Source organism: Xiphias gladius, chromosome 4 (genome assembly GCF_016859285.1).
Source record: "Xiphias gladius isolate SHS-SW01 ecotype Sanya breed wild chromosome 4, ASM1685928v1, whole genome shotgun sequence".
Lineage (NCBI taxonomy): Eukaryota > Metazoa > Chordata > Actinopteri > Istiophoriformes > Xiphiidae > Xiphias > Xiphias gladius.
This window is the reverse complement of record NC_053403.1, coordinates 22,474,764-22,500,460: the sequence shown is the minus strand read 5'-3', so window position 1 is coordinate 22,500,460 and position 25,697 is coordinate 22,474,764. Positions and strand designations below refer to the sequence as shown.

The following is a 25,697-nucleotide window of genomic DNA, read 5'->3' as shown; positions in this document are numbered from 1 at the left end:
GTGTCTATGCATCAGTCAACCCATGGAGGAACTCACCTGACCTCACCTGACAAACACAGGACATTTAGTAGATTATTTGGAACATCTCTTTTTGTCGTAGTTTACATTCACACATAGCTTTTGTAATTTAGCCATCTGTATAGCACAGCAGATTTATATCTAACCTCTTACTGACACAGTCTTTCCTTACTATTGCTGTGATATATAGCTCACTAACTGCTAGCTACATCAGTAAACTAGCTATGCTGTGGGATTGAACAAGCATTCTATGAAAAATTATGCACACAAGGATACATAATTTATATTTTCAAGGATGTACTGTACACGACAAACACAAAAAAGTTCAACTTTACATGAATGATTAAAACCAGCAGCATTAGCTCCTGTCTGGCTTCAACACAGTTCAAAACACCATAGATACACTTCCTACCAACGTTATATTGATTGATATCCAGTGTGACCAATGGAATTGTGTTTACATGGATCCCTGTTTGCTGCTTGGCTTACTTACTTAGCTTGACTTACTTGCTTGGCTTATGTTAGCTGATTGTATTCTATTAGAAGTCAGGTGATTGACTGAGCATCCCTGAGCTCCCACCCTGGCTGGGCTGGTCTGTTGCTGCCAGTTTTTTTTTTTTTTTTTTTTTTTAAGTTTCCGATCATTTCCCCTGTTAAAACGGGGTCTGAAATTCCAGAATGCAATACTGAAAGAGCAGTGGGTTTGGGTCAAAATGTAGTGCATATTTTCAACTGAATTTCAAAAAATCTGCAAAAGAAAATTTGAGTTAATGCACGTTTCCGTGCACCGTTATGCAAATAGTAGGAGTTAGTCCATTAAAATAAACATTTGGTGGCCCTAATTTCCCAGTCCAGTGCCATTAAACCATTGCAGAAGCAGAGGGCGCACCAAGATGACATAATTAAAACAGGGTCAGTCAAACCTCAAGTGGTGAAAAAAATTTAGAAAACCTAATAGAAATAAAGCATTTCTGTTTCATGTATTAATTTGAGGAACATTAAAATCTCCTCATCGCTCCAAAGAGATCTCATTTGGTCTGCAGCTATTTTTCGACTCTTCAGTCGATTTTTAAGTTACATGTTTCATGTACATCCTGATTCAATTGCCAAGGTTTTTTTCTTTGCACTTTGTCACATTTCGCTTTTATCAATACAATTTTATCAGTACAATATTATCAATCCACTTCAGCCAAGTGGAAAAACTTTTTTGCAATATATCCAGTATTTTTTTTTTATGTCCACTCCAGTTTTTTTTACGCACAAATTGAAAATGTGCATAAGAACAGGTGTATGGAAACCCACCTATCATATAATCTCTGAAAAAACTGAGTTGAAACGCTGAAAGGAGTGTTGAATGTCCACAATGCAAGTTTCAAAACTTTGAAAACACAAATTTGTAACTCTGAAAAGAGCAAAGCAATTATTTCAGACATTCAGTTCTTATTTTCAAATGTCTGAATCCTATTTTTCAGTATTAAAACCATAGTTTTAATACTGAATTAATACTTTAACCACACTTTATTATGCTCTTAATTTACTTTCAACCATTCAAATGCTATTTACTGTCTCAAGATGAGACTAGTAACACAACAGAAATGTCTTGACTTGAAGATCAAGAATGGCAAAGTGAATGCACAAACACTTCCTCTGAGAATTAATGATGTAGAAAGAGGCGGTAGGCACTCACATTGTTGCGGATGCGGCTGTCTCCCCCCGCCTCCAGCAGCAGACGTACTGTTTTTTTATGATTCAGAGCAGCTGCCACATGTAGCGGTGTGTCCCCAGCCTGCAGACACACACACACACACAGAACAAGAGATGGTGGTGTGAGAATGGATCCTTTATCTGTTCAAAACTCCAAAACATCTGTTGCTTGTACAAACACTTTAAGCTAATATATTAACCAGATGCTCTCGTGTAAAGTGAAAAACATAATGCCAAAACAAATCAATTACACGATTTAACTGTATAACTCACACTTCACGATAACAAATTAGACTTAATAAACATACGGTACTTCACAAATGTGATTTTTTTGGATGTGTCTCCTTTACAATTGAAATTCTGGAAAACTGTGTGTCAAATATGACAGGAAACTGAAGTTTTTCTTCCTAAGGGAATACTGGCATGGGAATTACTGTAAATGCACCAGCCTCCTAAACCATATATGATAAAATTGGCAAAAAAGTTCCAATCCAAAGTCCAAAGCCTAAGATTCTAGTACTGCACAATAACCGCAGACAGGATTCTTCAGTATCTAGCTGGTGGTGGGTGATAGTTTTCTATGCAGTCAGTAACTCACCAAGTTCTTCTCTGAAACAGAGCAAAAGGCTCCCAGTAGGATGCGGATCATAGCTACATGGTTGTAGCGGGCTGCCACATGCAGACACGTATCCCCTCCCTAGAAAAAATTTTAGGAGTTTATCAGTTATAATTTAATTTAAAATTGAAGCATTCAGATATATTTAAAAGATGAGTCACAGCATAATATGAAACTTAATTATCATAGAACTATAGAACTATGAGGGACATGAAATCATTTTTACAGGTTGGAGTCTGTATATTTTAAAAGGTGCTGGAAAGGAAACCTCAGTGATGATTCTCTTGTGTTACAAGGTATAAAATTCAACATTTACATGAAAAATGGGGGACAGATACTTAGTTTTCCTCCTAACAACTCTTTATTTGAAGTGAAACATTATAAGAAGTGTCCAAATACTACTCCTCCTGATTAGAATTGACAGCACTGCTTAAATTTATGTATTTATTGCATCCTGCACAAATAAATGACTGCAAGCCAAAAGTTGTTTTTTTTGCATGGGAGTTTTTAAGTTATTGTGCTACAGCTGACTAGCCAATTAGGTATCTAGTCTACAGCACATTTTCCCTAGTGGATCTTTATTTAGCTAGAAAGCAAATGTTGGTTGCAGTTTGTTAGACGTCCGAGGCTCTTGTTGTGTTGTGTCCCAGGCTGCTGTTTGTGTGTTAGTGTCACCCTCAGCCAATGACAGAACAATGATGTTACTGGATTATGCAATTAAATTTAAAATGAAATGATTTGTCTACATAAACAAACAACTGTATTCTGAGTAGCTGTAACGTAAATTTTATTTTTGGTCTTTGATTTTTTCACAAAATAGCACACATGTAATGCATAGAGCTTCTACGTATGCTGTATCAGAAAAAAACATGCAATTTTATTTCAGGTGGACTTTAGGCCCAGTGTCTTACTAAACATATCCCATTTTCTGTGCGGGGAAGTGAAGTTTCTGCACTTTGACACACCACATGGCCATTGATGGTAAAACGTGTCTATGAAACACCTCTATTGTTACATGAGAGCACAAATATCAAAGTTCAGTTGTTTCAAGGGATTTTTACCCCCCTATATTTATCTTGTAGCTTTTATGGCTAGTTAGTACTAGAAGAAAAAAAAAGTTTAAATTCAAACATATGATAAATACACAAAATATGCATTATTACAGTTTTAACAGTATACAACAATATACAAGAACTATTATTATTCCTTTAAACTGTTTATTAAGAAAACATTGGGTAGCTTCTCTGTTCAATGCCATTTGAAATTTTATACCTATGGCTCTTTGGACTGTTAGTCAGACAAAAAAAAAAGCAATTAAAGATGTCACTTTGGGTTCTTGCAGTGGGCGTTTTTTGTGTGGATTTTAATGAAAAAATTATTCTAAAAGAATTGCTGATGGATTAACTAGCACTGGAAATGCTTTTAAGTTTCATCTTAATCATTTTAAATTTATGCATCAATAATTTAACACTAAAAGCTTTATGTATATTATGTCTACTTACACCTAACAAAACTTAACTATTTGGGTCCATTTTCTTACTTACAGTTAATGACAGTATGTCTGAGCATCGGTACTCCCATACTTAAATACTGAAGGCTCCTCATTGAGAATCACCACATGACTGAGGCTTTCAAAGTCAGCCCTCAGGGTGTATCTGACAATGGCTGATGCTCAGAGCCGCCAACAACCTCCTGGATTTGTGGTATGCTGAGTAACAACAGATTCCCCATGAAGCTGCAGATTATATTTGAAATGCAAATTTACAGTGCAGTGTCATAATTAAAAGTCTGCTGTCCCATGTAAACAGTACTGTGGCAGCACTGCACTGCAGATCATCCTTTCTATTCCTTTCTTGCCATCATCCTTGATTTCAAAGCTGCTGAATAAGAGAAAGAAAGTAAATGTAAGTGTGTGAAGAAGAAGTAAAGATACACGTTTGTTCTCAAAGAGCATTTTACATGATGGAACAGCAAACTTGAATAGAAAGTGAGGGAAAAGAGTACTGAAAAATACAGTAACAGGAAAAGTGTAAAAAAAAACAATCAGAATCTAAAACAAAGGAATCACTATGTTCACTAGCTGGATGTGACATCAATAAACTTCCATTTCATTGAACATCCAATACATTCTTTTCACAAGCTTTGGTTCCCAGAAAAGTAGTGGGTCCATCAAAGGAACTAAAAAGCTAAAAGTCCCACTTGTTTTTGAAAAACTTGATATTTAAAGCTGCATTGATTGATTTTTTTTGGCCAGTTGGGGAAAGCGCAACAAGATGTAAACACAACACTATCATATACAGTTGTTATGGTGAATTCAAACAATTGCTTATTTACAAATCCAGCAGACAAGGAGCAACAGTATGAGTTATTTGGAGTTGTGTTTCTGGCCATCTGATGAACATAAGTTCAACATTAAGTCTCCTCTAGCTCTGTTTTGGTCTCCACCAACTCATGAGAAAAGTATCCCGCTCTTTAGCTGCTAAATGCTCCACTATGTTCACCACCTAGTCATAAACTCTGTCTATCTGCTGTTCTTAGGGTTTGCTCACAGCTGCCTGCTAATGACAGAGATGAGGTTGATGAGAGTAGTGAGAGTGAACCCAATTAGTAAAGTTTTGGGCCGTAAAACCAAAGCTAAAATAGGCTAAAATCCGAGAGAAAGCTGAGGGGAACTGGGGGGAGTTTGTAACAATTCACTGTGGGTTTGCCACTACAACGCAACACCTTTCAAACACATTCATGTTTTCCAATGTTCATATAAAAATTATTATTCTATGTGAGTGTATGTACTGTATGAATGTCTGAATGTCTATGTTCCAGAGGAATGCACAACACATACTCCAGGGAAAATAAAGTCTGCCATCTTTAATGGAAAGCTTTTCAGATACTAATTCCAGGCCATAGAGACAGCAGTCCCACACTTCTGAAACCATTACTATCAACATGAAATTTAGCATAAGCAATTAACAGCATTATTTAGCATTACCTGCTATTTCGTTTTCAAACCAATATACCCAGCAGAAAAGACATAATCAAAAATAGAATAGAGGTACAATGGTGTCCAAGCACCCTGGTACAATTCGGACTTGGAGCTTCCAACGCAATCAAGAAGCCAAGAGCACTGACGAACAGGATTTAACAGGTTATCCTCTTTCCCCAGTCATCTGCCAAATCTGCTACTTTGCTTTGCTGCCTTAATGTTCCAACTGTTGTTCATGTCACCTGGTTTTCTGTTCATGACTCGAAATAACAACTTTTGCTTTGATTTTTGACCAACCTGACCTGCCCTGAGTTTGAATCTTGCTTTTGAGTCCACACAACTTGGTACAAAGTGTTACACCTTGTCTTGACAAAGATGAAATAGTCTCCTCAGTCTGAAGCTCGTTGTTAGTATTTTTTATATTAGATTTCTCATTATTTATCTTGCTTAAAAACTAAATAGAGGTTGAAAAAATAAAAAGGGAAGCAGATAAGTTAATTTAAGTATCAATCAATGGAATTATAGCCATTATGGCCTAACCTGAGGAAATGAAACACTTAGATTATTACTTAACACAAAAATAAATTTATATGGGGGTTCAAAATGGCAGCGTAGAAGACGCTCTGCGCCACAACAGATAGTTTCAATTATTTTCGTACACTAAACTGTATTAATCTAGTGTTTTTGCATCAGATATAATAATATGAACACTAATGAATATTTTTTGAGTTGCTCTGACACCATGCCATCGAAAAATATCAAGACATCAAGCAGGAGGGAATGCACCATAAGTTTGCCTAGCCTCCCACCAGGTACAGAAGACCTAATGGCTGCTAGCAAGACCAGTGCACTCAACCCTGCCCTTCGTCAAGCTATTCATGAAATGATGGATAATATCTCAAAAAACATTGACAAAAAGTTGAGCTCTCTATCCCAAATGCTCCAGGCTCATGCATTGGAGCTGCAAAACTTTGGAAAGAGAGCCAACAAAGCTGAGGAATTTTGGGGTTGGAGGAGGCTTCTGACTGGGCCCATTTGTAGACTCAGGCACTTAAGAAGGTGATGCAAAGCATGGCTGAACACATTGATAACCTTGAAAACAGAATTGGCAGAAAAATACACATATTATCAGACTGCCTGAAGGTGTGGAGGTATCCGATCAACAAATTTTTTTGAAAGCTGGCTGCCTGATGTCCTTCACAAGGAAACCAAGGATAAATGGGTTACAATCGAGGAGGCGCAACACAAACAAGCCCTAAACCCGGCCTGAACCAGCCACCCCAGCCTGTCCTCATCCAATTCTACAAATATGGTGATAAACACAGAGTGCTTGAGACTTCCAAACGCAGTGGGACCAACAGACAAGCTCAAAGGTACGAGGGATCTAAAGTATTTTTTTTCCAAGACTTCTCAGCTGCAGTCAGACATAAACAAAAAAGTTTCAACGAGGTGAATAAGCGGCTGAGGGAAATTGGTGCCAGGTATTCCCTACTGTACCTGACCACGTTAAGGTCTGCGCATGACAGAGTTATAAAAGTGTTCAACTCCCATGACCAAGCTATGGCCTTCACGGACAGTTTGGGAAGAGGACACCACACACCTGATGAAATACCGGCTACTTGACTCTGTTTTCATCGGCTCACTTTGGCTCTCTTTGGCTTTCTGCCATCTCCACTGACGTGGGTGTGTGAGTAATTATTATATGAGTAATTATGATGTAAACACAACTTCTCACAGTATGTGCTCTGTTACTTAAGTGGTGCAGCTTTAGCTCAGACGAAAAAGGAAATATAATACTATAATGTGGAAAGAGAAGAAATGTCTCTCCCTTTTCTTTTATACGTTATTGACTGTTTATTTACATAATGGAGAGGCAAAGGGCAATGTATTTAGAGGCACGTCAATCCCCTTGTTTGTAAATGGGGAGGCCCCTTAGAAAAGCTCTCTTAGTGCCCTTGTTATTTGTTATATAGCTGTAATTAAACATCTTCTTAAAAAGCCTACTCTTGATCCAGATGTTTTAGCCACCTATGGACCTGTATCTAACCTTTCCTTTCTCTCTAAGACCCAGAGAAAGCTGTTGCAAAGCAGTTGTGACTTTTTACATAATAATTGTTTATTTGTGGATTTTCAGTCAGGATTTAAGGTGCATCATAGCATGGAGACAGTGCTGGTGAAAGTTACAAATGACCTTCTAATTACATCAGACAAATCACTTCTATTCACCCTATATATGCTTCCTTTAGGCAATATTATTAAGAAACACTCCATAAACTTCCTTTGTTATGTAGATGATCCCAAATTGAAGCCTGATGAAACCAATCAGTTAGCTAAACTTCAAGCATGCCTTAAGGATATAAAGACCTGGAAGATCAGCAAATTTCTGCTGTTAAACTTGGAAAAAACTGAAGTTATTGTAATTGGCCCGCAACACCTCAGAAACACATTACCTAATGATATACTTACTCTAGATGGCATTGCCTCCAGCACCACCATTAGGAATCTTGGAGTTATATTTAATCAGGATATCTCCTCTTCCACATAAAACAAAATTAAAGGACAAGTAGATCCTGTCTCAAAAAGATGTAGAAAAACTAGTCTATGCTTTTGTACTTCTAGGCTGGATTATTGTAATTCCTTATTATCAGGCTGTCCCAGCAAGTCTCTAAATACTCTCCAATTGATCCAGAATGCTGCAGCATGTGTACTGACAGAAACTAGGAAAAGAGATCCTGTTTTAGCTTCTCTGCATTCGCTCCCAGTAAAATCCAAAATAGAATTTAAAATCCTCCTCCTCACCTACAAAGCCCTTAATGGTCAGGCACCATCATATCTTAAAGAACTCATAGCACCCTATTACCTCAGTTGAACACTGCACTCCCAGAATTCAGGCTTACTTGTAGTTCCTAGGGTCTCCAAAAGTAGAATGGGGGGCAAGAGCCTTCAGTTATCAGGCTCCTCTCCTGTGGAACCATCTTCCAGTTTGGGTCTGGGATGCAGACGCCCTCTCTATGTTTAAGAGTATGGTTAAAACCTTCCTTTCCAATAAAGCTTATAGTTAGGGCTGGCTCAGCCTTGGCTTGAACTATTCCCTAGTTCTGCTGCTATATGCATAGACGGCCGGGGGACTTCCCCTGATGCACCGAGCTACTCTCTCCTCCTCTCCATCTCCATCTGTACATATTCATATCCCATCAGTGCTCGTTACTAACTTGGCTTCTTCTCTCTCCCGTAGTTTTGTGCTTTCTTGTCCCTCTCCTCTCTCCTTCTGTTGCTTTCCGAAGGCATTTCTGCCCCTGGTGCTGCAGAGCATGGATCTATGACTGCAAACCACCTACTGCCCCCATGATCCTGCTCAACAACCACTGCTTCAATTATTATGATTATCATTATTATTGTTATATTTAGTCTTATTAGTATTGTTATTAGCCCTATTATTTAATTACTAGTTTTATTATTAGTTTCATTACTATTATACATCTCTATGTGGTGCCTGTACTGTGCTAGCCCCCCCCCATCTCTCTCTCTCTCTCTGTCAGAACTCAGGGCACTCTTGTGATTTGTTTTATATAAATAAAACTGAATTAAATTGAATTGAATTATTTGTAGCAGAGTTCTCGTGTTCTCAGTTGCTCAGCTTCTTAGGCACACTACCAACAACAATGTGCATCTTCTGGGAGATTTCATGACTACAATAAAATACTATGGTTGGTATCATACTGTGTACATGGAATATTAAGGGAAGTCACTCAACAATTAAGACAAAAAAGGAACTGTTAGCTTTGAAAAAGGAAAATGTTTTTGTAGCACTTTTACGAGAGACTTATTTACGTAATGGAGAGGCAGTTATGCTGAGGCAAAGAGGGTTCCTCATGTTTTAGTGCATCCTAGAAGCCATGGAAAACCTTTGGTATCACTTCTTTAGGTTTCATGCAGATGTTTATGTGTTGAGTTTCTGGATGGCTTGCAGTGTACAACGGGGAACAGCTGCATCACTGCTTCAGTTTCTTAGCAGAAAATCTTGAGGCATTGTAGTAGTAGTGCATTGTCCTTGAAAAAAAAGAGAGACAGAGAGATTTTGTTGGTTTCATTTTTAAATGTATAGGAATTAAGCATGTAGGCATATTGTAAATAAAAGAGACAAAACATATTCTTTTGAATGTTTGCTGTATTATGAAATTTGTGGAGGTTCTGCCATAGGTGTGTTTGTACAAGAGTAATAATATTCATGCTGAATCAAGCAGTTCACATACTTCAACTTCTTTATATCTGTTATTTATTATCAATCCTAAAACCAGCTTAGACACACATTACCTCCAACAACTACACTAGACATAGACTGCTGTGAATCATGGGATACACTAGGCTCTGAATATCACTTCAGAGCAGTATTAGAAGTGTGTATCAAGTGTGGGTTAAATGTAGTGTTGGCATATTTCAAACAGGTGACACTTCCCTATCAGCTGGTGGCACATTGTGTAATCAAATATACTGACATTAGTGCTCAGGACTGCAAGTGTCAGTATTGGAACTGTTCCAGAGTGTGAGTGCGCTTCTGTGTTGTGTAGTGTGTGTGAATGTAGCACATTTAAGTATCATTACTGTCTTCATCTGTTTCATTTCTATTCCTTTCTGCAGCCCCATCTTGCAGATCATCTTAGTCAACAGGGCAAGGTAAACCTGGAAGATAAACAACAAAACAAATTCAAAGTGCTGCACTGTCATACTGCATCAATTAATACAGATGAACTATGAGGTAAAGACTGTTATACTGATGCTGATGGTATTTTACATGGATGAGATGTTTTTTATGTACTTTATTTACATATCTACTTCCTCACTAGAGGTTTTCATCATACACACTACTCAGCTACTTTGGGTATCCTGATTTAATCTCATTCGTTCTCATCCTCTTCATAACCCCCCTTGCCTCCTCATAATGCACATTCACCAAGGCACATAACCCCTAAAAGAATAAGACATTTCTACATTTCAAATATTTCATCCCGGCACTGCTACTGTTACATTTCATCTGATACATGTGAGGCCAGTATCCTGAGACAGCTTGTTTAATAGCAATGCTAATTACCAGCACATTTGTAATAAGACTTTTTGAGGAGACACTTTTAGACTCGTCCTATTGGGAAGGTTTCCTTGAGATATCATTACTCCAAGGACAAGACAGTCCTCATCATTGGAAGCCTTTTCTCTCATATAACTGAAACATTAATATGGTAATACGTAAAACCAAATAGTTAGCATTTTTTCAAAGTGTCTTTTTGAATTTATCATCTGTGACAGTTGTAATTATTGGCTATTTAACAGATTTAGATTTACCGACTGCTTTATTTCTGCAGTAAAAATGTCAGACACGTTATGAACTAATTTTCACTTGTCATTAAATTATTTTCTCAGATTCAGCAAAAGACATGATACTAGCTTTCACAAACTCCTGCAGGTTAAACTGGGCAATCGAAACACTGTGAGGGCTGACTAACTCTGCAAAAATCATCATCAGATTCCACAACCCCCATTTTTTTTCAAACATAATTGCCAGAAATAAATACTAACTTATATCCTAGTCAATATGGTAACAGTTCCCAAAAATACATCTGCCGGCCTTCTTTCAGGATTAGGTTAACTGCATTAGACAAACAGTGTTTAACGGTGTTATGATCTTGAATTCACCGTAGTAACATTATCTGTCAAGTTATCAAAGATATTAGCTAGCTAAGTAATGGTAAAGATTTACAGGGGGGTATTAGAGCTAATGCTGAAAAACACACCAAACCAAAGTGTCATGACAGCAAGCAGCTAAACTCTCAAAATAGAAACTAATTTGTTGATCTTTAAGCAGATGCCACTTAAAATTTCACTCACTTTCACCTCAGCACTCCTCTTCCATGAGCAGTAGACGAGACGCGATGATGAAGCAGAGAGCTGTTCTGAAGTGTAAATACATGGTGTTCGAAACAGGGATGGCTGCCAGCCTCGATTTTTTGCACAGTATATCAGCAACTTGTGCTTGAAGTGCTTGTAAAATCTCATCCAATTTGCAGCCTTTTTTGGTGATACGTATTGTTTTTTAAAACGGACACTGTGAAATCAAAGAAGGAAGTCAAGTGGCCATCAAACAATGTACGAAATTGGACCTGTGAAAGATAATTATTGAAAAGGAGGTTACAGTGAATCTTTTGACACCAATTTTGTCACCCTCAGTCACAAATCCACTGTATAGTATACTGTTCGATTAGTATGAAAAAACTGTTGTTGCATGTTTTGTTAATTTCTAAAAAAAATTTATAGGCAGAAATCGGTGTGGCCTATACCAGGAGATACAGCTAAATATAGGTAGAACATTTATGATATAAAGCATTTGATTGTGTGATGTACAGTTAGTTATTCGATAAAATTCTTTTTTATTTATTATAGCACCGCCCCTACAATTGACATGCCTGTGGGTCCTTGGACCCCTAATAAAAATCTGTGTTTCAACACCATTGTTGCTTGGACCAGACTTGCAGGCAAGCATAACAGCGTCCAAGCACCCTGATGTAATTAAGGACCCAGAGCTTCACCATACAAGGCAACTGAGAACACAAGACCATTGACCAATCGTGCTTTAACAGGTATATGGCTGTATGTTTGTCTGGGCTCAGACAACCTCTGACAGTGGACACTGCTAAGATTTCCCTGGGACCACCTTGGACCACAAGGACAGTTTTGTTTTTGAAATCTTTCTCCACCGTGTCCGAGTTTACTCCAAGGTCCAAACCACTGGTAATACTCAAGAACAGAAGGGCCAGATTAGACTTTGCCAGAATCCCTCTAAAAAAGCCTGCCCAGTTCTGGAACAAGATTCTTTGGACAGATGAAACTAGGATTAAGCTGTACCAGGATGATGGGAACAAAATAGTATGGAGAAGGAAAGGAACGGCTGGTGATCCAAAGCATACCACATAATCTGTCAAATATAGTGGAAGTAGTGTTATGGCATGGGCGTGTATGGCTGCCACTGGGTCACTGGTGTTTATGGATGACGTGACTGCTGATAGAAGTAGCAAGATGAATTCTGACGTGTACAGGGATATACTATCTGCTGATGTCCATGGGTTCCAGACTTCAGGCAGTCATTAACTGCAATGTATTTTTATAAAAGTATCAAAAATAATCCTCATATTTACAATTATGTTGGTCTGTCCAATTACTTTTGAGCCTCTTAAAATGGAGGGACTATGTATAAAAGTGGATGTAATTACTATGGTACTTATGTACCTAACTGTATATACAGTGTATGTTTTGGGCTTAATTGTAGGTCCTATACGCTGGTCATATGTTTAAAAGCATTTTTTTCATGTAATTGTGACTGTTATTCAATGTACAGTTACCAAGAAGCCCCACTTTTTTGCCTTTCTTCTTCATTACTATCTGTTTTAAGTGTCTTTTTTCTCCTTCTGCTTAGGAATGGATTTAAAATATTAATTTATTTATCTCTTTACTTTTATTTATTCTCTTTTTTTTACCTCTCTTATGCCAAAAAGAGTTCAATAATGATGTGTGACACAGAGACTTGAGTATATTGCCACTGTTCAATAATATTCTAGTAACAAAAGATTCACAGGAGACAGACTGGTCCAATATTATGGCTAGTCTGAGCCTTCCTTTCCAATGAATGGGAAAGTGGTCTCAGACTTTTGCACCCCATTGTATGTTACACAGTTTCAGTACCATCATCTAATCAATGCCTAATGTCTAGTTTACTGTATTTTAATTCACTGTAGACTGGACAAGAGACCCACCTAGGTATAACTGGGGTGAAAGGGTAAAAAAAGCATGAACTTCCCACGTCATCTTTTGAACACACACACGAGAATGAAAACAATGGAGCTTATGGGAATTGTGGTCTTCATTTTAAAAACACTAGTACCAAGTAAACCAGTAGAACAAAAGCTACCACTTGTCTGAATCTTGACCTCCTTTGATTAACTTAATTTCACTGAAAAGCACCAGTTATCTGAAAATGTTAAAGTGATGTTTAAAAGTGATATGTTTAAGAACGAGATGAGAAAGAATTTACATGGTTCTTGCTGTCAGGCCTTGAGCCTCCGAGGAGCAGAACCTTGGAACTCTGAGCATGACCATTCTGACATGCAAGGTGTAGAGCTGTGTTCCCTGCCTGGAAAAGGAGGGGGAAAGAGCAAGAGTCAAAGTGTCAGAATTTATTGGTTTTCACCAAGGTTTTTTGCTATCACACATATTACTCAAGTGGTTTCATCATGTCAATCAGGTTTACTGTGTATTGATGCTATGGCAACACTCTGCATCTAACAATCATGCTATTACTGTAACTCTCCCCATGTGTGTCTACAGAGGTATTTAAAGTGTGAGCCAGATATAGGGATGTATATAAACAGTTAATCCTTAATAGAAAACTTGAATAGAGCTCAAAGTTTTTATCTCTAACAGTCTGTGCCATGACATCATTTTGTAGTGAAATAAACAACTATTAAACACACTGAAAAAAAGTATATCCTGACAAGTCAGGTATAGTCTGTAACTAGAATTTATATACAATAATTGTCACTTGTTAAAAATGTAAATCAGTGTGTTCATAAAAATTTTCACAAATGAAGATACTAATATATTTTCCCAGAGCTTTCAACTCCATCTCAAGGTCTTCATTAATGGATGGTGTTTGCTCGGGAAGGAATGGTGTTGAAATGATGATGGTAACAGAATTTGCATCTGGGATGGGGTTGAAAGTTCCAGAACTCTTCAAAACCTTGAAGACAAACAACTTCCAAGGTCATGAATGAACCTTTATGCTTATTTAAGTATAACATTTCTGTTGGACACTGGCCACTGTGGCCACAAGTGGCAACTGCAGGATAATGACACAATTTCTTTTAATTCGACAAAATTCCTTTTGAGTCACTTCAAAGACATCATCATTGGGTAAAATGATTAAGAATGAGTGAAATGAGATCACAAGCAGGAAACAAGAAACATGTCACCTGGTGAGGTACACTGTTTACTTCTTGTTTTGCTTTTGTAATAAAACCACTGAAATGTTTATGTGTGACTCGCCAAAACATACTATAGTGTAACAGTAGCACAAAAAGTGTCTTAAAGTCAGTGAAATGTCTCAGTAATGTCATTTACACAACAATATCTATCTGGACTAAAGTTTCCTAACATTAGCCACCATAAGCTACTGATCACAGCAGACTAGGTAAGGATGTAGCACCAAAATCCCTGAATGTACTTACGTAATACAGATTTTTTTTTTTTTTCTTGTTTATGAATTTTTTCATTTGTAAGAGGAAGAATGTGTTATTTCTACTTTCAAAAGTAGTAGTGTGTTACTTTAAATTTCTCAATCTGGATAGCTTTTTGCTCTGTGGTACAATTGCTTCATTTTGTGATGAATGTCTCTTGCATAGGAAGCACTGAATGACATCTGAAGGAAGGATTATCGGAATAGAGCTTCCAGCAGACATTTTTAATCAATGGTCTGGTCCAAATTTCACCTTATTTTTTGCATGAATGTTGGCTCCAGTTTTCACAAGCAGTTTGACAGATTGGCTGAAGCCATGCCAGGACACTTCATGAAGAGCAGTGTTGCCATCCTGACAGAACAAAAGACAAAAAGCCACATTAACAACAGCTAGACAGATGCACTGGACTTTATGTCAACATAAATCTTAGAGATTCTTGCAATTGTAAAGATTCTCTTCCTTCATAACTAAAGATTTTAGGGAGCCCATGACAAATTTTACTGGCACAATGATAAGACTGCATATGTACAACAGAGTCATGTTGTGCCCTCTACTCTGCTACTTAATTTCTCAGACACAATTGGCTGTCACTAAAATGCAATTTTAGGTGTGGCAAGGTTTACCAGTCCCATAACACAAAAGACTGTATATATTTTGCTATTCTTTTCATGTATTGATATTATTTGTATATACTAATTTAAATTTTTAACTCTTAAATTTTTGGACTCTTCTTAAGTTTAAAGCTACTTTTCTCACCCAGGCCCTGGAAGACAATTTCATGTCGTCATATGTAGCATTGTACTGTAAAAAGTATAAATGAAACTGTAGTGAGATAACAATAAAAGGTCCTTGTATCCTTGTACTTTTCAAGCATCCTTTTACTGGTCAGAAATTTTTACCATAGACTGTTGATCAACTGTGATTCCTCAAAGTTGTTTATATGTTGTACTACCCTTGTTCAAAAATCGACGTTGGCCAAACAAAAAAGAAAAAAAAAAAAGAAAACATTTCTGAACACAAAACTGCAATCAGAACCAAAAACACAGCTTATGCTATGGCCAAACAATAAATGGAAGCAAATCATGATCCACCCTCCTCTCTCTGGTTTGTTGGTCTATAACAGGTGTCACTGATAGGTGCTGGAGACCTGCCATGACTTCTGTAAAGAGACATGTTCAGGATAGATAATTTAAGTGCAATGGCCCCACATGGCCTATATGAATCATTGTCTTGTGCATTCATTTCAAAAGTGTTACATTTTTTTTTAAAACTGTTAGCTCCTAACTAGGCCTTACTGCTTTTGGAAGTGTGTGTGTTGTTTTTTGTGTTGGGGTGACGATTGAGTCCCTCCTCTCATGTATGCAGGTGTAACTGTTTTCTGTTGATGGTGATCACATGATGTGTCCTTTATAAAGAGAGAGTTCACTGCTGTCACACATGCTTCTGAGGAAGCATTTATGCTGAAATTATTTGTCAGGCTATTGTTTTAAATACATTTACCTAAAAGATTATCATTTTAGGTGATTCTCTTTTTATTACTATGGAGTGTCACCTCGATTCCTGTCTTGGCTCCGGAGAATGTAGACACTGTTTTTTAGGGAAAGCATTGGGCTGAAGTGCACCGGTTTCCTCTTGTGAACTACTTGCAGATTTTACACATTTAAAAAATACCAGAAAGGAAGATATTATGCCCACTGATCATCAACAGCAAGTTAAAATTGAAGTAGATATGATGAAATATACTTGGAAAACTGGAATTTAGATATAAAGGCCTGATTTTCTTTGCAGTTGAGCAAAACTGGCCACAGTGTAGTGCCTTCATTTACACTTGTTTTTAAAATATGACGTACTACCAAATATTTTGATATATGCTATGGTTTTACAAAATGTGACAGTAAGTTTCAATGTTTCACATGTACTTTGTGACTATCAAAGATCCAAAATATAGACTTAATTTTCATTAATTCTCAATGAATACTCAAACCCATCTTTAAATTTCACACTATTTAATTAAACAAAAACTTGGGTCACTTTGTAATGTGTTATATGGAGTTTCTGGCTGTCTTTGGCCACCAGCCTAGAGCTGTAGAAACCTCATGACAACAAATAGTCTGTTATCCCTTCATTCATTCTCCAAATTGGATTTTGAATGTATTAAATTCTATGATTCTGTGTATTCCCAGTCGTAACTGGTACTGGGATGCGATATGTAGAGAAGAAGCAATCATTATTAAGTGGTCAAAAGTAAATAAGTTATGGGGAAAAGGGCTTTATTAAATCTTTCATGGTATTACTGACAATGTTGCGTCTAAAAACACATGGAAAATGCCAGCCCTGCTGCTCTGTTCCTTTTTATCCAAGACGTTTGGGAGGTTGCACTACTGTTGCAACAAATGTGTACAACCACAGCATCACTTTCAGTTGTGAGTGTGCTTGACAAGCGTCTCCATTGACAATAATGAATTTTTGCGTGCAAAAGACGCTACATCTGAACTGCCCCTTAAGTATCTATTAAAATATATACTCACCATGCACTTTATTAGGAACACCCATATACCTGCTTATTCATGCAATTATTAGCCATGTGGCAGCAGTGCAATCCATTAAATCATGCAGATACAGGTCAGGAGCTTCAGTTAAGGTTCACATCAAACATTAGAATGGGGGAAAAATTGCATCTCAGTGATTTTGACTGTAGCATGATTGTTGGTACCAGATGGGCTGGTTTGAGCATTTCTTAAACTGCTGATCTCCTAGGATTTTCCTGCACAACACTCTAGAGTTTAGTCAGAATGGTGTGAAAAACAAGAAACATCCAGCGAGCAGCAGTTCTACGGAGGGAAATGCCTTTTTCATAAATGAGATCAGAAGAGAATGGCCAGGTTGTAGGGAGCTGACAGAAAGGCTACTGTAACACAGATAACCAATCTTTACAACTGTAGTGAGCAGAAAAACATCTCAGAATGCACAACATGTTGAACCTTGGTGCGGATGGGCTACAAAAGCAAAAGACCATGTCAGGTTCCACTTCTATCAGCCAAGAATAGAAAACTGAGGCTGTAGTGGGCATAGGCTCAACAAAACTGGACAGCTGAAGACTGGAAAAATGTAGCCTGGTCTGATGAATCTGGAATTCTGCTGAGGGATGCAGACGGTAGGGTCAGAATTTGGCAAAAACAGCATCAATCCATGGACCCGACCTGTCTAACGTGAACAGTCTGGGCTGGTGGGGGTGGTGCAATAATGTGGGGAGTGTTTTTTTTCCTCTTACACTTTGGCCCCTTAATACCAATCAATCATGGTTTGAATGCCGTAGCCTACCTGAGTATTGTTGCTGACCAAGTGCATCCCTTTATGGCTACAATTTACCCATCTTCTAATTGCGACTTCCAGCATGATAATGCACCATGTCACAAAGCAAAAGTAATCTCAAACTGGTTTCATGAACATCACACTGAGTTCAGTGTATTTCAATGGCCCCCCAGCTGCCAGATCTGAATCCAATATTAGACCTGTGGGATGTGGTAAAAATGGAGATTTGCAACATGAATGTGCAGCTGATAAATCTGCAAGATTTTGTAACGCAGTCATGTTAACATGGACAAGATTCTCAAATAAATGTTTCCAACATCTTGTGGAACCCATGCCACGAAGAACTGAGGCTGTTATGAGAGCAAAGGCAAGCCCTACCCAGTTTGAGTATGGTGTTTCTGACATCAAATGATCAAAAAACAAGGTAAAATATGAGTGTCCATGGTATTAGCTAGACCTATGTGAACAAGCCATCTCTATTTTCACTGACTCTAAATGGACTACACTCTACTTTTCATGGGGGAATGACGTTAAGCAGATTACAGACAAATTTCCCTGTGATCATCAGATGATTTATGATGGCTTTGAAATTGCCCCTGTTCCTCTGACTGACTGTAACAGTGGTACCATTAGCCTCTGTGTGTGTTTGTATGTGTGTGCGCGTTTGTCTTTTGACTTGCACCTTGTCCTGTCTGTCCAGTGCACACCCTTCCTGGATGAGAGCACTTATAACGTCACTATTTCCCACCACGGCAGCTCGGTGTAACGCCGTCTGCTCCCCCTGTCAACAGAAACAGAAACACAGAACACTGTGTAACAATACATGACAACAGTTGGCAACAGGCCAGGAAAACATTCCACAGAAAAAACATTCCATCACGCAGAAGTCTTGGAGCTCAAATATATTTTTATTGGCTGGACCACAACAGCGGGGCCAGTCCTAAAAATGCAAATGTCACTAACTCACCGACTGACTGAGTCATGAAGTTAAACCATTGGTCAGCCGAATACCGCGTTACTGAGTGGTCAGCCTGAGTGGTCAGCCAGTTGACTGTTGATTTCCTCATTGGTCATTGCTCTTGCAAAATGAAATGGTACAAACACTTTCTAATAAATCATGAGGGGGGTGTTTACTTTTACCAACTTAGTACCTTTGTTGTTCGATTTACCAAGTTTTCAGACCCCTTTAACAACTTTTTTTTTTTCATAAAAGCACCAAGCCACAAATCTAGTGACTTTTTTGGATAAATCTTCGCTATTTTCTGTAGATGTATGTAATACTGAGCCAGTATTGCTCAGCGAGCGCAAAGTCGGGCTTTCCCTCCGCAGGCACACTCTGGTCTCATTCAATTGACCGCACAGCACTGACATAGATGTGAATGAGCTTCTTATGTTCGCAGCACAGCCCATGTGTTTAACTTATGTGTAAGTTGTGGTTGTAAAATCAGGATTTTAGCAGTGCTAAGCAGCAGCTTTGAAATGGCTTGGAAGCAACAGCTGGTTAACATGCAGTCCTGATGGGCTGTGATTCAGTCACTATGTCATACGTATCCCATTGTCTGACAACAGAAACAGAAAAACATGTATATGCTATATTAAAATACCGTGTATGTGAGTACAGAGAGTAGGAAAGAATCAAACAGAGAGCGGTCCAGCCATATACTAGGTTTGGATATGGTCTTGTGTCATAAATCCTGGCTGTTGAAAGAGGGTAAAATGAGGGTGTCTGTATGAAAATGGCTGTGATTCCTAAACAGTTAATGTGATATCTTTGTTAAACCCTTTGAATTAAAGCTGATTCTACACTTCTGTCAGAAGTCTGTACTTCAATCACATCTTGATGGCTTTGTTTCAAATCCATTGTGGTGGTGTACAGAGGCAAAATTACAAAAACTGTGTCACTGTCCAAATACTTATGCACCTAACTGTACTAGGTTTTGACCTCTTCTTGTTACACTGTTACTTCACAGTGCTCTTGCTAGATGTTTTCATGCCACAAAATTCATAAATCTTACTCAAAACTGTATTATTTCCTGAACTGATTGCCTTTAATAAAAAAAAAAAAAAAATTGCATATTAGGTGTTGGAAAATGCTACTGAAAAGAAATAGTATGGTTATTAGGGATTTTGGTTTTATTTCAGCTTGCTTTGATTGGAACAAACATATGGATGGACGTCTTTTGGATGTCACTGAACAGTTTAAAGATACGATCCATGAAATTAGCCTAGCTTAGCTTAATGACTGCATTTTGATGGAAACAATACTGCTCAAAAGAAATACACCGTTCAACTTTTCCACTGAGGGATAGCTGGTCTGCATGCCCTTATTTACATACTCAGAAAGTCTCGATCTACACTTAACAAATCGTTAAACATTTTGGCAAATACGCTTACTCCCTTTTTCTGACAGTGGGATGAGAAAGCTAATATCAATTTCACATCTAGCATAAAGACTGAAAGCAGAAGGTACTAGAATTGCCGCCTCACAGTTGTATGCCTCAGTTAAGTTGCAGTTTACATCCATGTCTGCCCAGACTCAAATAATGAATGTAGTGACTTTGAAGTAATTTAATTAAAAAGGTAGTAAGTGTAGTTTGTCATAATTAGCAGATGAATTCTTGAGTTATGGCCAAAAACTTGTTCTGTGAGGTCACAGTGACCTTCATCTAATAAGCTCATCCTTGAGTCCAACTGGACGTTTGTGCCAGACGTAATGAAATTCCCTCCAGGCATTCCCTCCTGATATATTGCATTCACAAGAATGGGACAGATGTGAGGTCACACTATTCTTGAGCTTTTACCATCAAAATCTACTCAGCTCATTCCTGAGTCCAAGTGAACATTTGTGCCAAATTTGAAGAAGTTATCTAAAGGCATTACAGAGAAATTCTCGTTCATGAGAATGGGAAGAATGGACCGATGGACAACCCAAAAACATAATGCCTCCGGCCATGGCTTTTGCCTGCACGGAGGCCCAAAAAATTAGTCTGGCTCTGTCCAAAGTTTAAAATTACACCTACCGACATCTCTAAAGCTCAAGAATTACCACATTTTAAATCCTGCACAAACAGAAATGTAAAAATAAAAATTCATGGTTTTAGGAGGAGTTATGTGTTGCAACTATTTCCTGATGAAGAACAGTTTGTGCCTCCAGTGATCAAAACAAAAACCTGTGCACACCGGCCAAAATTGGCAACCTGTGCTGTTGTTTCAAGAAATAGTCAGCAAATAGCATGTTACTCCCCCTAAAATTTTTGTGTACAGATTCAAAAAAGAGATATAACATGTTAATAAGGGAGCTTTACAGGTATTGGTAGGTATATTTTTCAACTTTGGACAGAGCCAGGCTGCTTCCCTGTGCTTCCAGTCTTTATGCTAAGCTAAGATAATCACATCCTGACTATAAATAGAATAAATGTATTTTCCAAAATGTTGAACAATTCATTTAAATACTATTTGGTTATGGTGATTTTAGGTTTGTTTTTTTTCTAACATATTGTAGAACAAACTCCTTCCTTTATATGTCTACATGCAGTTTAAAGGTACAAACAGTTAAACTGGCCAAGCTTAACTGCCAAATGTTTTGGGGGACCAACAGTGCAAAAGAAATGCAACTTTAAACATTTAGAAATTAAATCTCTTAATTTTACTCTAAAAAATATCATTCACCCTATAGTATAATTATGGAAACAGTAGGTCCAGCTGATAAGATCACAGAACATTGTCAACAAGGTAGATAGTATGAAATATTAAACCCTCAGTGCTACAGAAGGTGTGTTTTCCTACCCCTGAGCAACTAGTTCATCCTATAGACATCAGTAAGTGGACTAAATTAAGATAACCTTACCGTTTAATATATATTCTAAATAGCACTAAATTCCCCCAAAACAAACTATCCCTTGACATGCTGACAGTTTTGTAAGCTGTTTTGTAAGTTTTAATTAGCAAAGCATGTATTCCAAATCTCAGTAGAGTTATTAGTGACTTAACCAATAATGATGTTAATGTGATCCCAATGTACCAGTTAATCTCAAATACTGTAGCTCTATTTGCTGTTGGGAGTCCACTGTGGTCTGTATAACCACATGAAAACAGTGAGTGTACAGTCCCAGAAAAAAGGTTCAGTTCACATTTATACTCAGCCATATATGGAATTCCTGCACACAGAGCAGGTTAGTGTTGAATCAGACTTAGCAAGCTTGGTTTGACATGTGATTGTTGGAAGAGCATAGAGCAATGATTTCCATGGGAAAAAGAGGATCAACAGGAGGGACAGGAGGAGAGGAGAGTCATTCCAAGCTAGATAAGAACTGAGCCAAGCGTAGCAGCAGTGTTGGATGAGTGGCGGATGTTCAGGGAAGGAAGGATGGGGGAAAAGATTTCTGCTTGCTCAGTAGGAGCAGGTTTTGCTAACCTCTTTCACTCTCCCTGATCCTCCAGGCTCTTTCCCAGCCCTCCTCCACTGTCTTCTCCCCTCTTGCTCCTCCTCCTGCCCCAGTCAGCACCTCCTACTCCCTCCAGTCCTGGAGCATGTACTGCTACATGTTGCGGAGCTCAATGACCACAGAGTGAATTTGGCAGCAGCAGAGACCTGGGTTATTACTATCTGTGGGGAAGGCGGACTTGCATCCTGAGGGGAAGCCTACAAGTGGGTAGTCCACAGAGTCCCACTCAAGGCAACTGCAGGTCATTAAACTACAGTTTTGTTTGTGTTAAAATGAAGAAATTAAAGTCTAAACAAAATTATTATTCCAACTTAACAGAGCTGAAAGCAAAAAGAGAAGCAGCTGCTGCTAACCATCAGTCAGGACTGTACTGCAAGTTGGAAGTGAATGAAAAGTGTAAAATGCCCGACCCAGCAGACCAACAGATGAATCTACTCACGTCATCTTGGATGTCCAGGTCACAGCCAGCTTTGAGCAGGATACGCACAATCTCAATGTGGCCTTTATAGGCAGCCAAGTGCAGCGGGCTTCTGCCATACTGTGGACACAAAACACACAAACAACTCAACCCACTGAACAAAACATCACAGTGCAAGTCACATAGAATAAGCACACAAACTCCCCAGAAAAGCAGACAAACTTGAGTAAAAGAAACCAATGCATCTTTCTACACAAACCAAGTCATAGTCCAGTGAGTCAGATATTGCTGCAGTATAAGTAACTTTGGACATAGCTGGTGGCACGACTGAAGACAGAGTACGCTACATCGCAGTAGTAATGAGTCAACTGAAAACAAACTAATCCTTAACTGAAGGTTTAAAAGAATAGTCCAAAATCTGCATAACTGTTCATGTTAGCTGGGTAATGAATAAACTCTGCATCCTGCCAATATAAGGATCTGTGGGAAGGCACTGAAGCAAAAAGGTTACTTAACTTAGGGTTGCTTTAAAGGATCTGTTTGCCCAAATTACAAAAACTAATTTTTTTACTTACCTCTTGTTGTAACTAGCAATTGCAGATGGCGTTATATAGTTTTATTTTCACATCTAAGATTTTAGCTTCCATCCCAATACAATGGAAATTAGTGGAATTTTATTGGTGGTACTCAAAGCGTGGAAATTTTTTTTAAAAACAGCAAAATTTCTGCCCAAGAAATAGTCATAGACAGCATGGTCTGTGGATTATGCAGAGTAATTGGATAAAGAAAAACTCATTTCAAAATTTAATAGCAACATAGTTTTTAAATTTCCAATGAGCTATAAGCACCACAAAAATTAGCCCATTACTCTCCACTGTATTGGGGTGCAGGGAGAAATCTTTAAGACAGATATTTCAAAACCAGGGACTGTGGTATAAAAACATCAAAGACATCTTCAAAGAGTCTTAAAATTAGCCGTAAAATCTGACTTAGAAGAATACTTACCAAAAAAAATTAATCAAAGTCTTAAGTGTGATTTTTAAGTGCAGACTAGAGTGACTTCTAAGTGTTGTAAAATAAGGACTACAATTATGTCTAGAGCTGAAACAGTTGATAAACTGATTAGTTAATCAACAGAAAATTAATCAGGCCCATGAGATTAATCAATTGATTAATCACAAGGGCCTGAGCACCAAGGGTGCCAAGGCCAGTACGGTACAATCCCTGGCACTGAAGGTGCAAGGAACCTACTGTTTTTGTAGATATTATTATTATTATTATTAGGGCATGAGTAACTAAGGTGCAAGGGACCAAATGTGTTTGTAATTATTATTATTAGAGCCAAGCACCAAGGGTGCAAGGGACCTTTTATTATTTTTAGGTCCCAAGCATTAAAGGTACAAGGAACCTATTGTTTTTGTAGAGAGTATTATTAGGGGGTGAGTAACTAAGGTGCAAGGGACCAATTGTGCTTGTAGATATTATTAATATTATTATTATTATTAGGCCCCGAGCATCGGAAGTGTAAGGGGCCCATTGTTTTTGTAAAGATTTTTATGAGGGCTTGAGCACCAAGGGTGCCAGAGCTGGAACTGTCCCTGGCACCAATGGTTCAAGGAACCTATTGTTTTTGTAGAAATTATTACTAGTCCGCAATAAATTACGAGTCTTTTGAGTTTTTGTCGAACAGAATGTGTGGCGTCATGGGAATTTTGATGTTTCACCATGAAACAGGAAGTTGTTGTGACTCAAATATACATTGTCCAATCTGCCCCAAACTTAACATGTTTGATAAGAGTTCTGGCTTTAAGACATCTACATGTCAATATTCAGTTATAGTCATAGTGCCACCTCATGGCAACAGGAAATTATATTTTTTATACTTTGACGTACTCCCCCTAGCGGCTTGACCACATCCACCTCAAATTTGGTCCGAAAGATCTAAAGATCCTGATGCTAAATAGAGAAGCTTTTGAGTTTTCGTCAAAAAGCATTGTTGTAGCAATTTGCATGCTAGCTGTGGAACAATAAAGCTGTTGTAAGTTGACTACTCAACTACCTAGTTGCTTAATTTGCAAACTGTGAGTTTTCATCACACGGCGTTGCCCTGGCGGCATGGCGAATTTCATTGTTGTGAATTTGTATTTGAGAGACTATGGTTGCTTGAAAACTCACAAAATCGGGCACACAGAAGTAGTGAAAATTGATATCTGATAAAGGTTTCAGGATTAGATGTGGCAAAATGGCTCGATAGCGACGCCCTATGAAATTTCAATGAAGTAGCCCTCATGGTATGTTTCACCTAGATGTACGAAATTCCAAGCCAACACCCCTAACATCCACGATGGTGCAAGTCCAATCAACACTGCCTGCAGCATAAATTATCATTCCTTTTCTACACAAAAATTAATTGCATTTTTGAGGGGCTAAAGGTGCTCGAAAAGTCACGAAACCTGGCACGTGTCAGACGTGGTGAAAACATATGGTTTATGGGTCTTGTGCATGGGTGTGGCAAAATGGCTCGATAACACTTCCTCCAAAATTTCAATGAAATAGCCCTCGCAGTACGACTTTCACACATGTAGGTGAACAACATGTATGGAAGTAGGTAGGCAAAAAAAAATCTTCTTAAATGCCAAAAATTCCCTGGTTTTAGCTTCTCCAATTTCAGGATTTGCTTTTTTCTCTCTTTTACATCATTGTAAACTGATTATGTGTCGATTTTGGATTGTTGTTCGAGACATTCTGAAAATGTCAACCGGGGAACTGGGAAATTATGATGGGTATTTTTCACTATTTTCAGACATTTTATAGTCAATGTGATTAACTGAGGAAACAAGAAAATAATCTACAGATCATTCAATAATAAAAATATCTGTTAGTTGCGACCCTAATTCTCTCTAGCCAAAATGCACTCCTTAAAGCA

General features: G+C 38.1%; 1 protein-coding gene across 4 annotated transcripts in view; it reads right to left on the bottom strand.

Annotated features, from left to right (window-relative positions):
* The window catches only part of ankrd6b (ankyrin repeat domain 6b), a 99,423-nt gene that overhangs the window by 31,742 nt on the left and 41,984 nt on the right, over positions 1 to 25,697 (bottom strand). For 3 of the 4 annotated variants that reach the window (XM_040124791.1, XM_040124794.1, XM_040124792.1), the window contains exons 3-8: positions 22,793 to 22,891; positions 18,591 to 18,689; positions 14,849 to 14,947; positions 13,396 to 13,494; positions 2,321 to 2,419; positions 1,706 to 1,804 (exon numbers count right to left, since the gene is read on the bottom strand). In XM_040124791.1, the coding sequence (XP_039980725.1) occupies positions 1,706 to 1,804; positions 2,321 to 2,419; positions 13,396 to 13,494; positions 14,849 to 14,947; positions 18,591 to 18,689; positions 22,793 to 22,891 (594 nt within the window). The remainder of the gene's footprint in view (positions 1 to 1,705; positions 1,805 to 2,320; positions 2,420 to 13,395; positions 13,495 to 14,848; positions 14,948 to 18,590; positions 18,690 to 22,792; positions 22,892 to 25,697) is intronic. The other variant, XM_040124793.1, reaches the window with a different exon arrangement.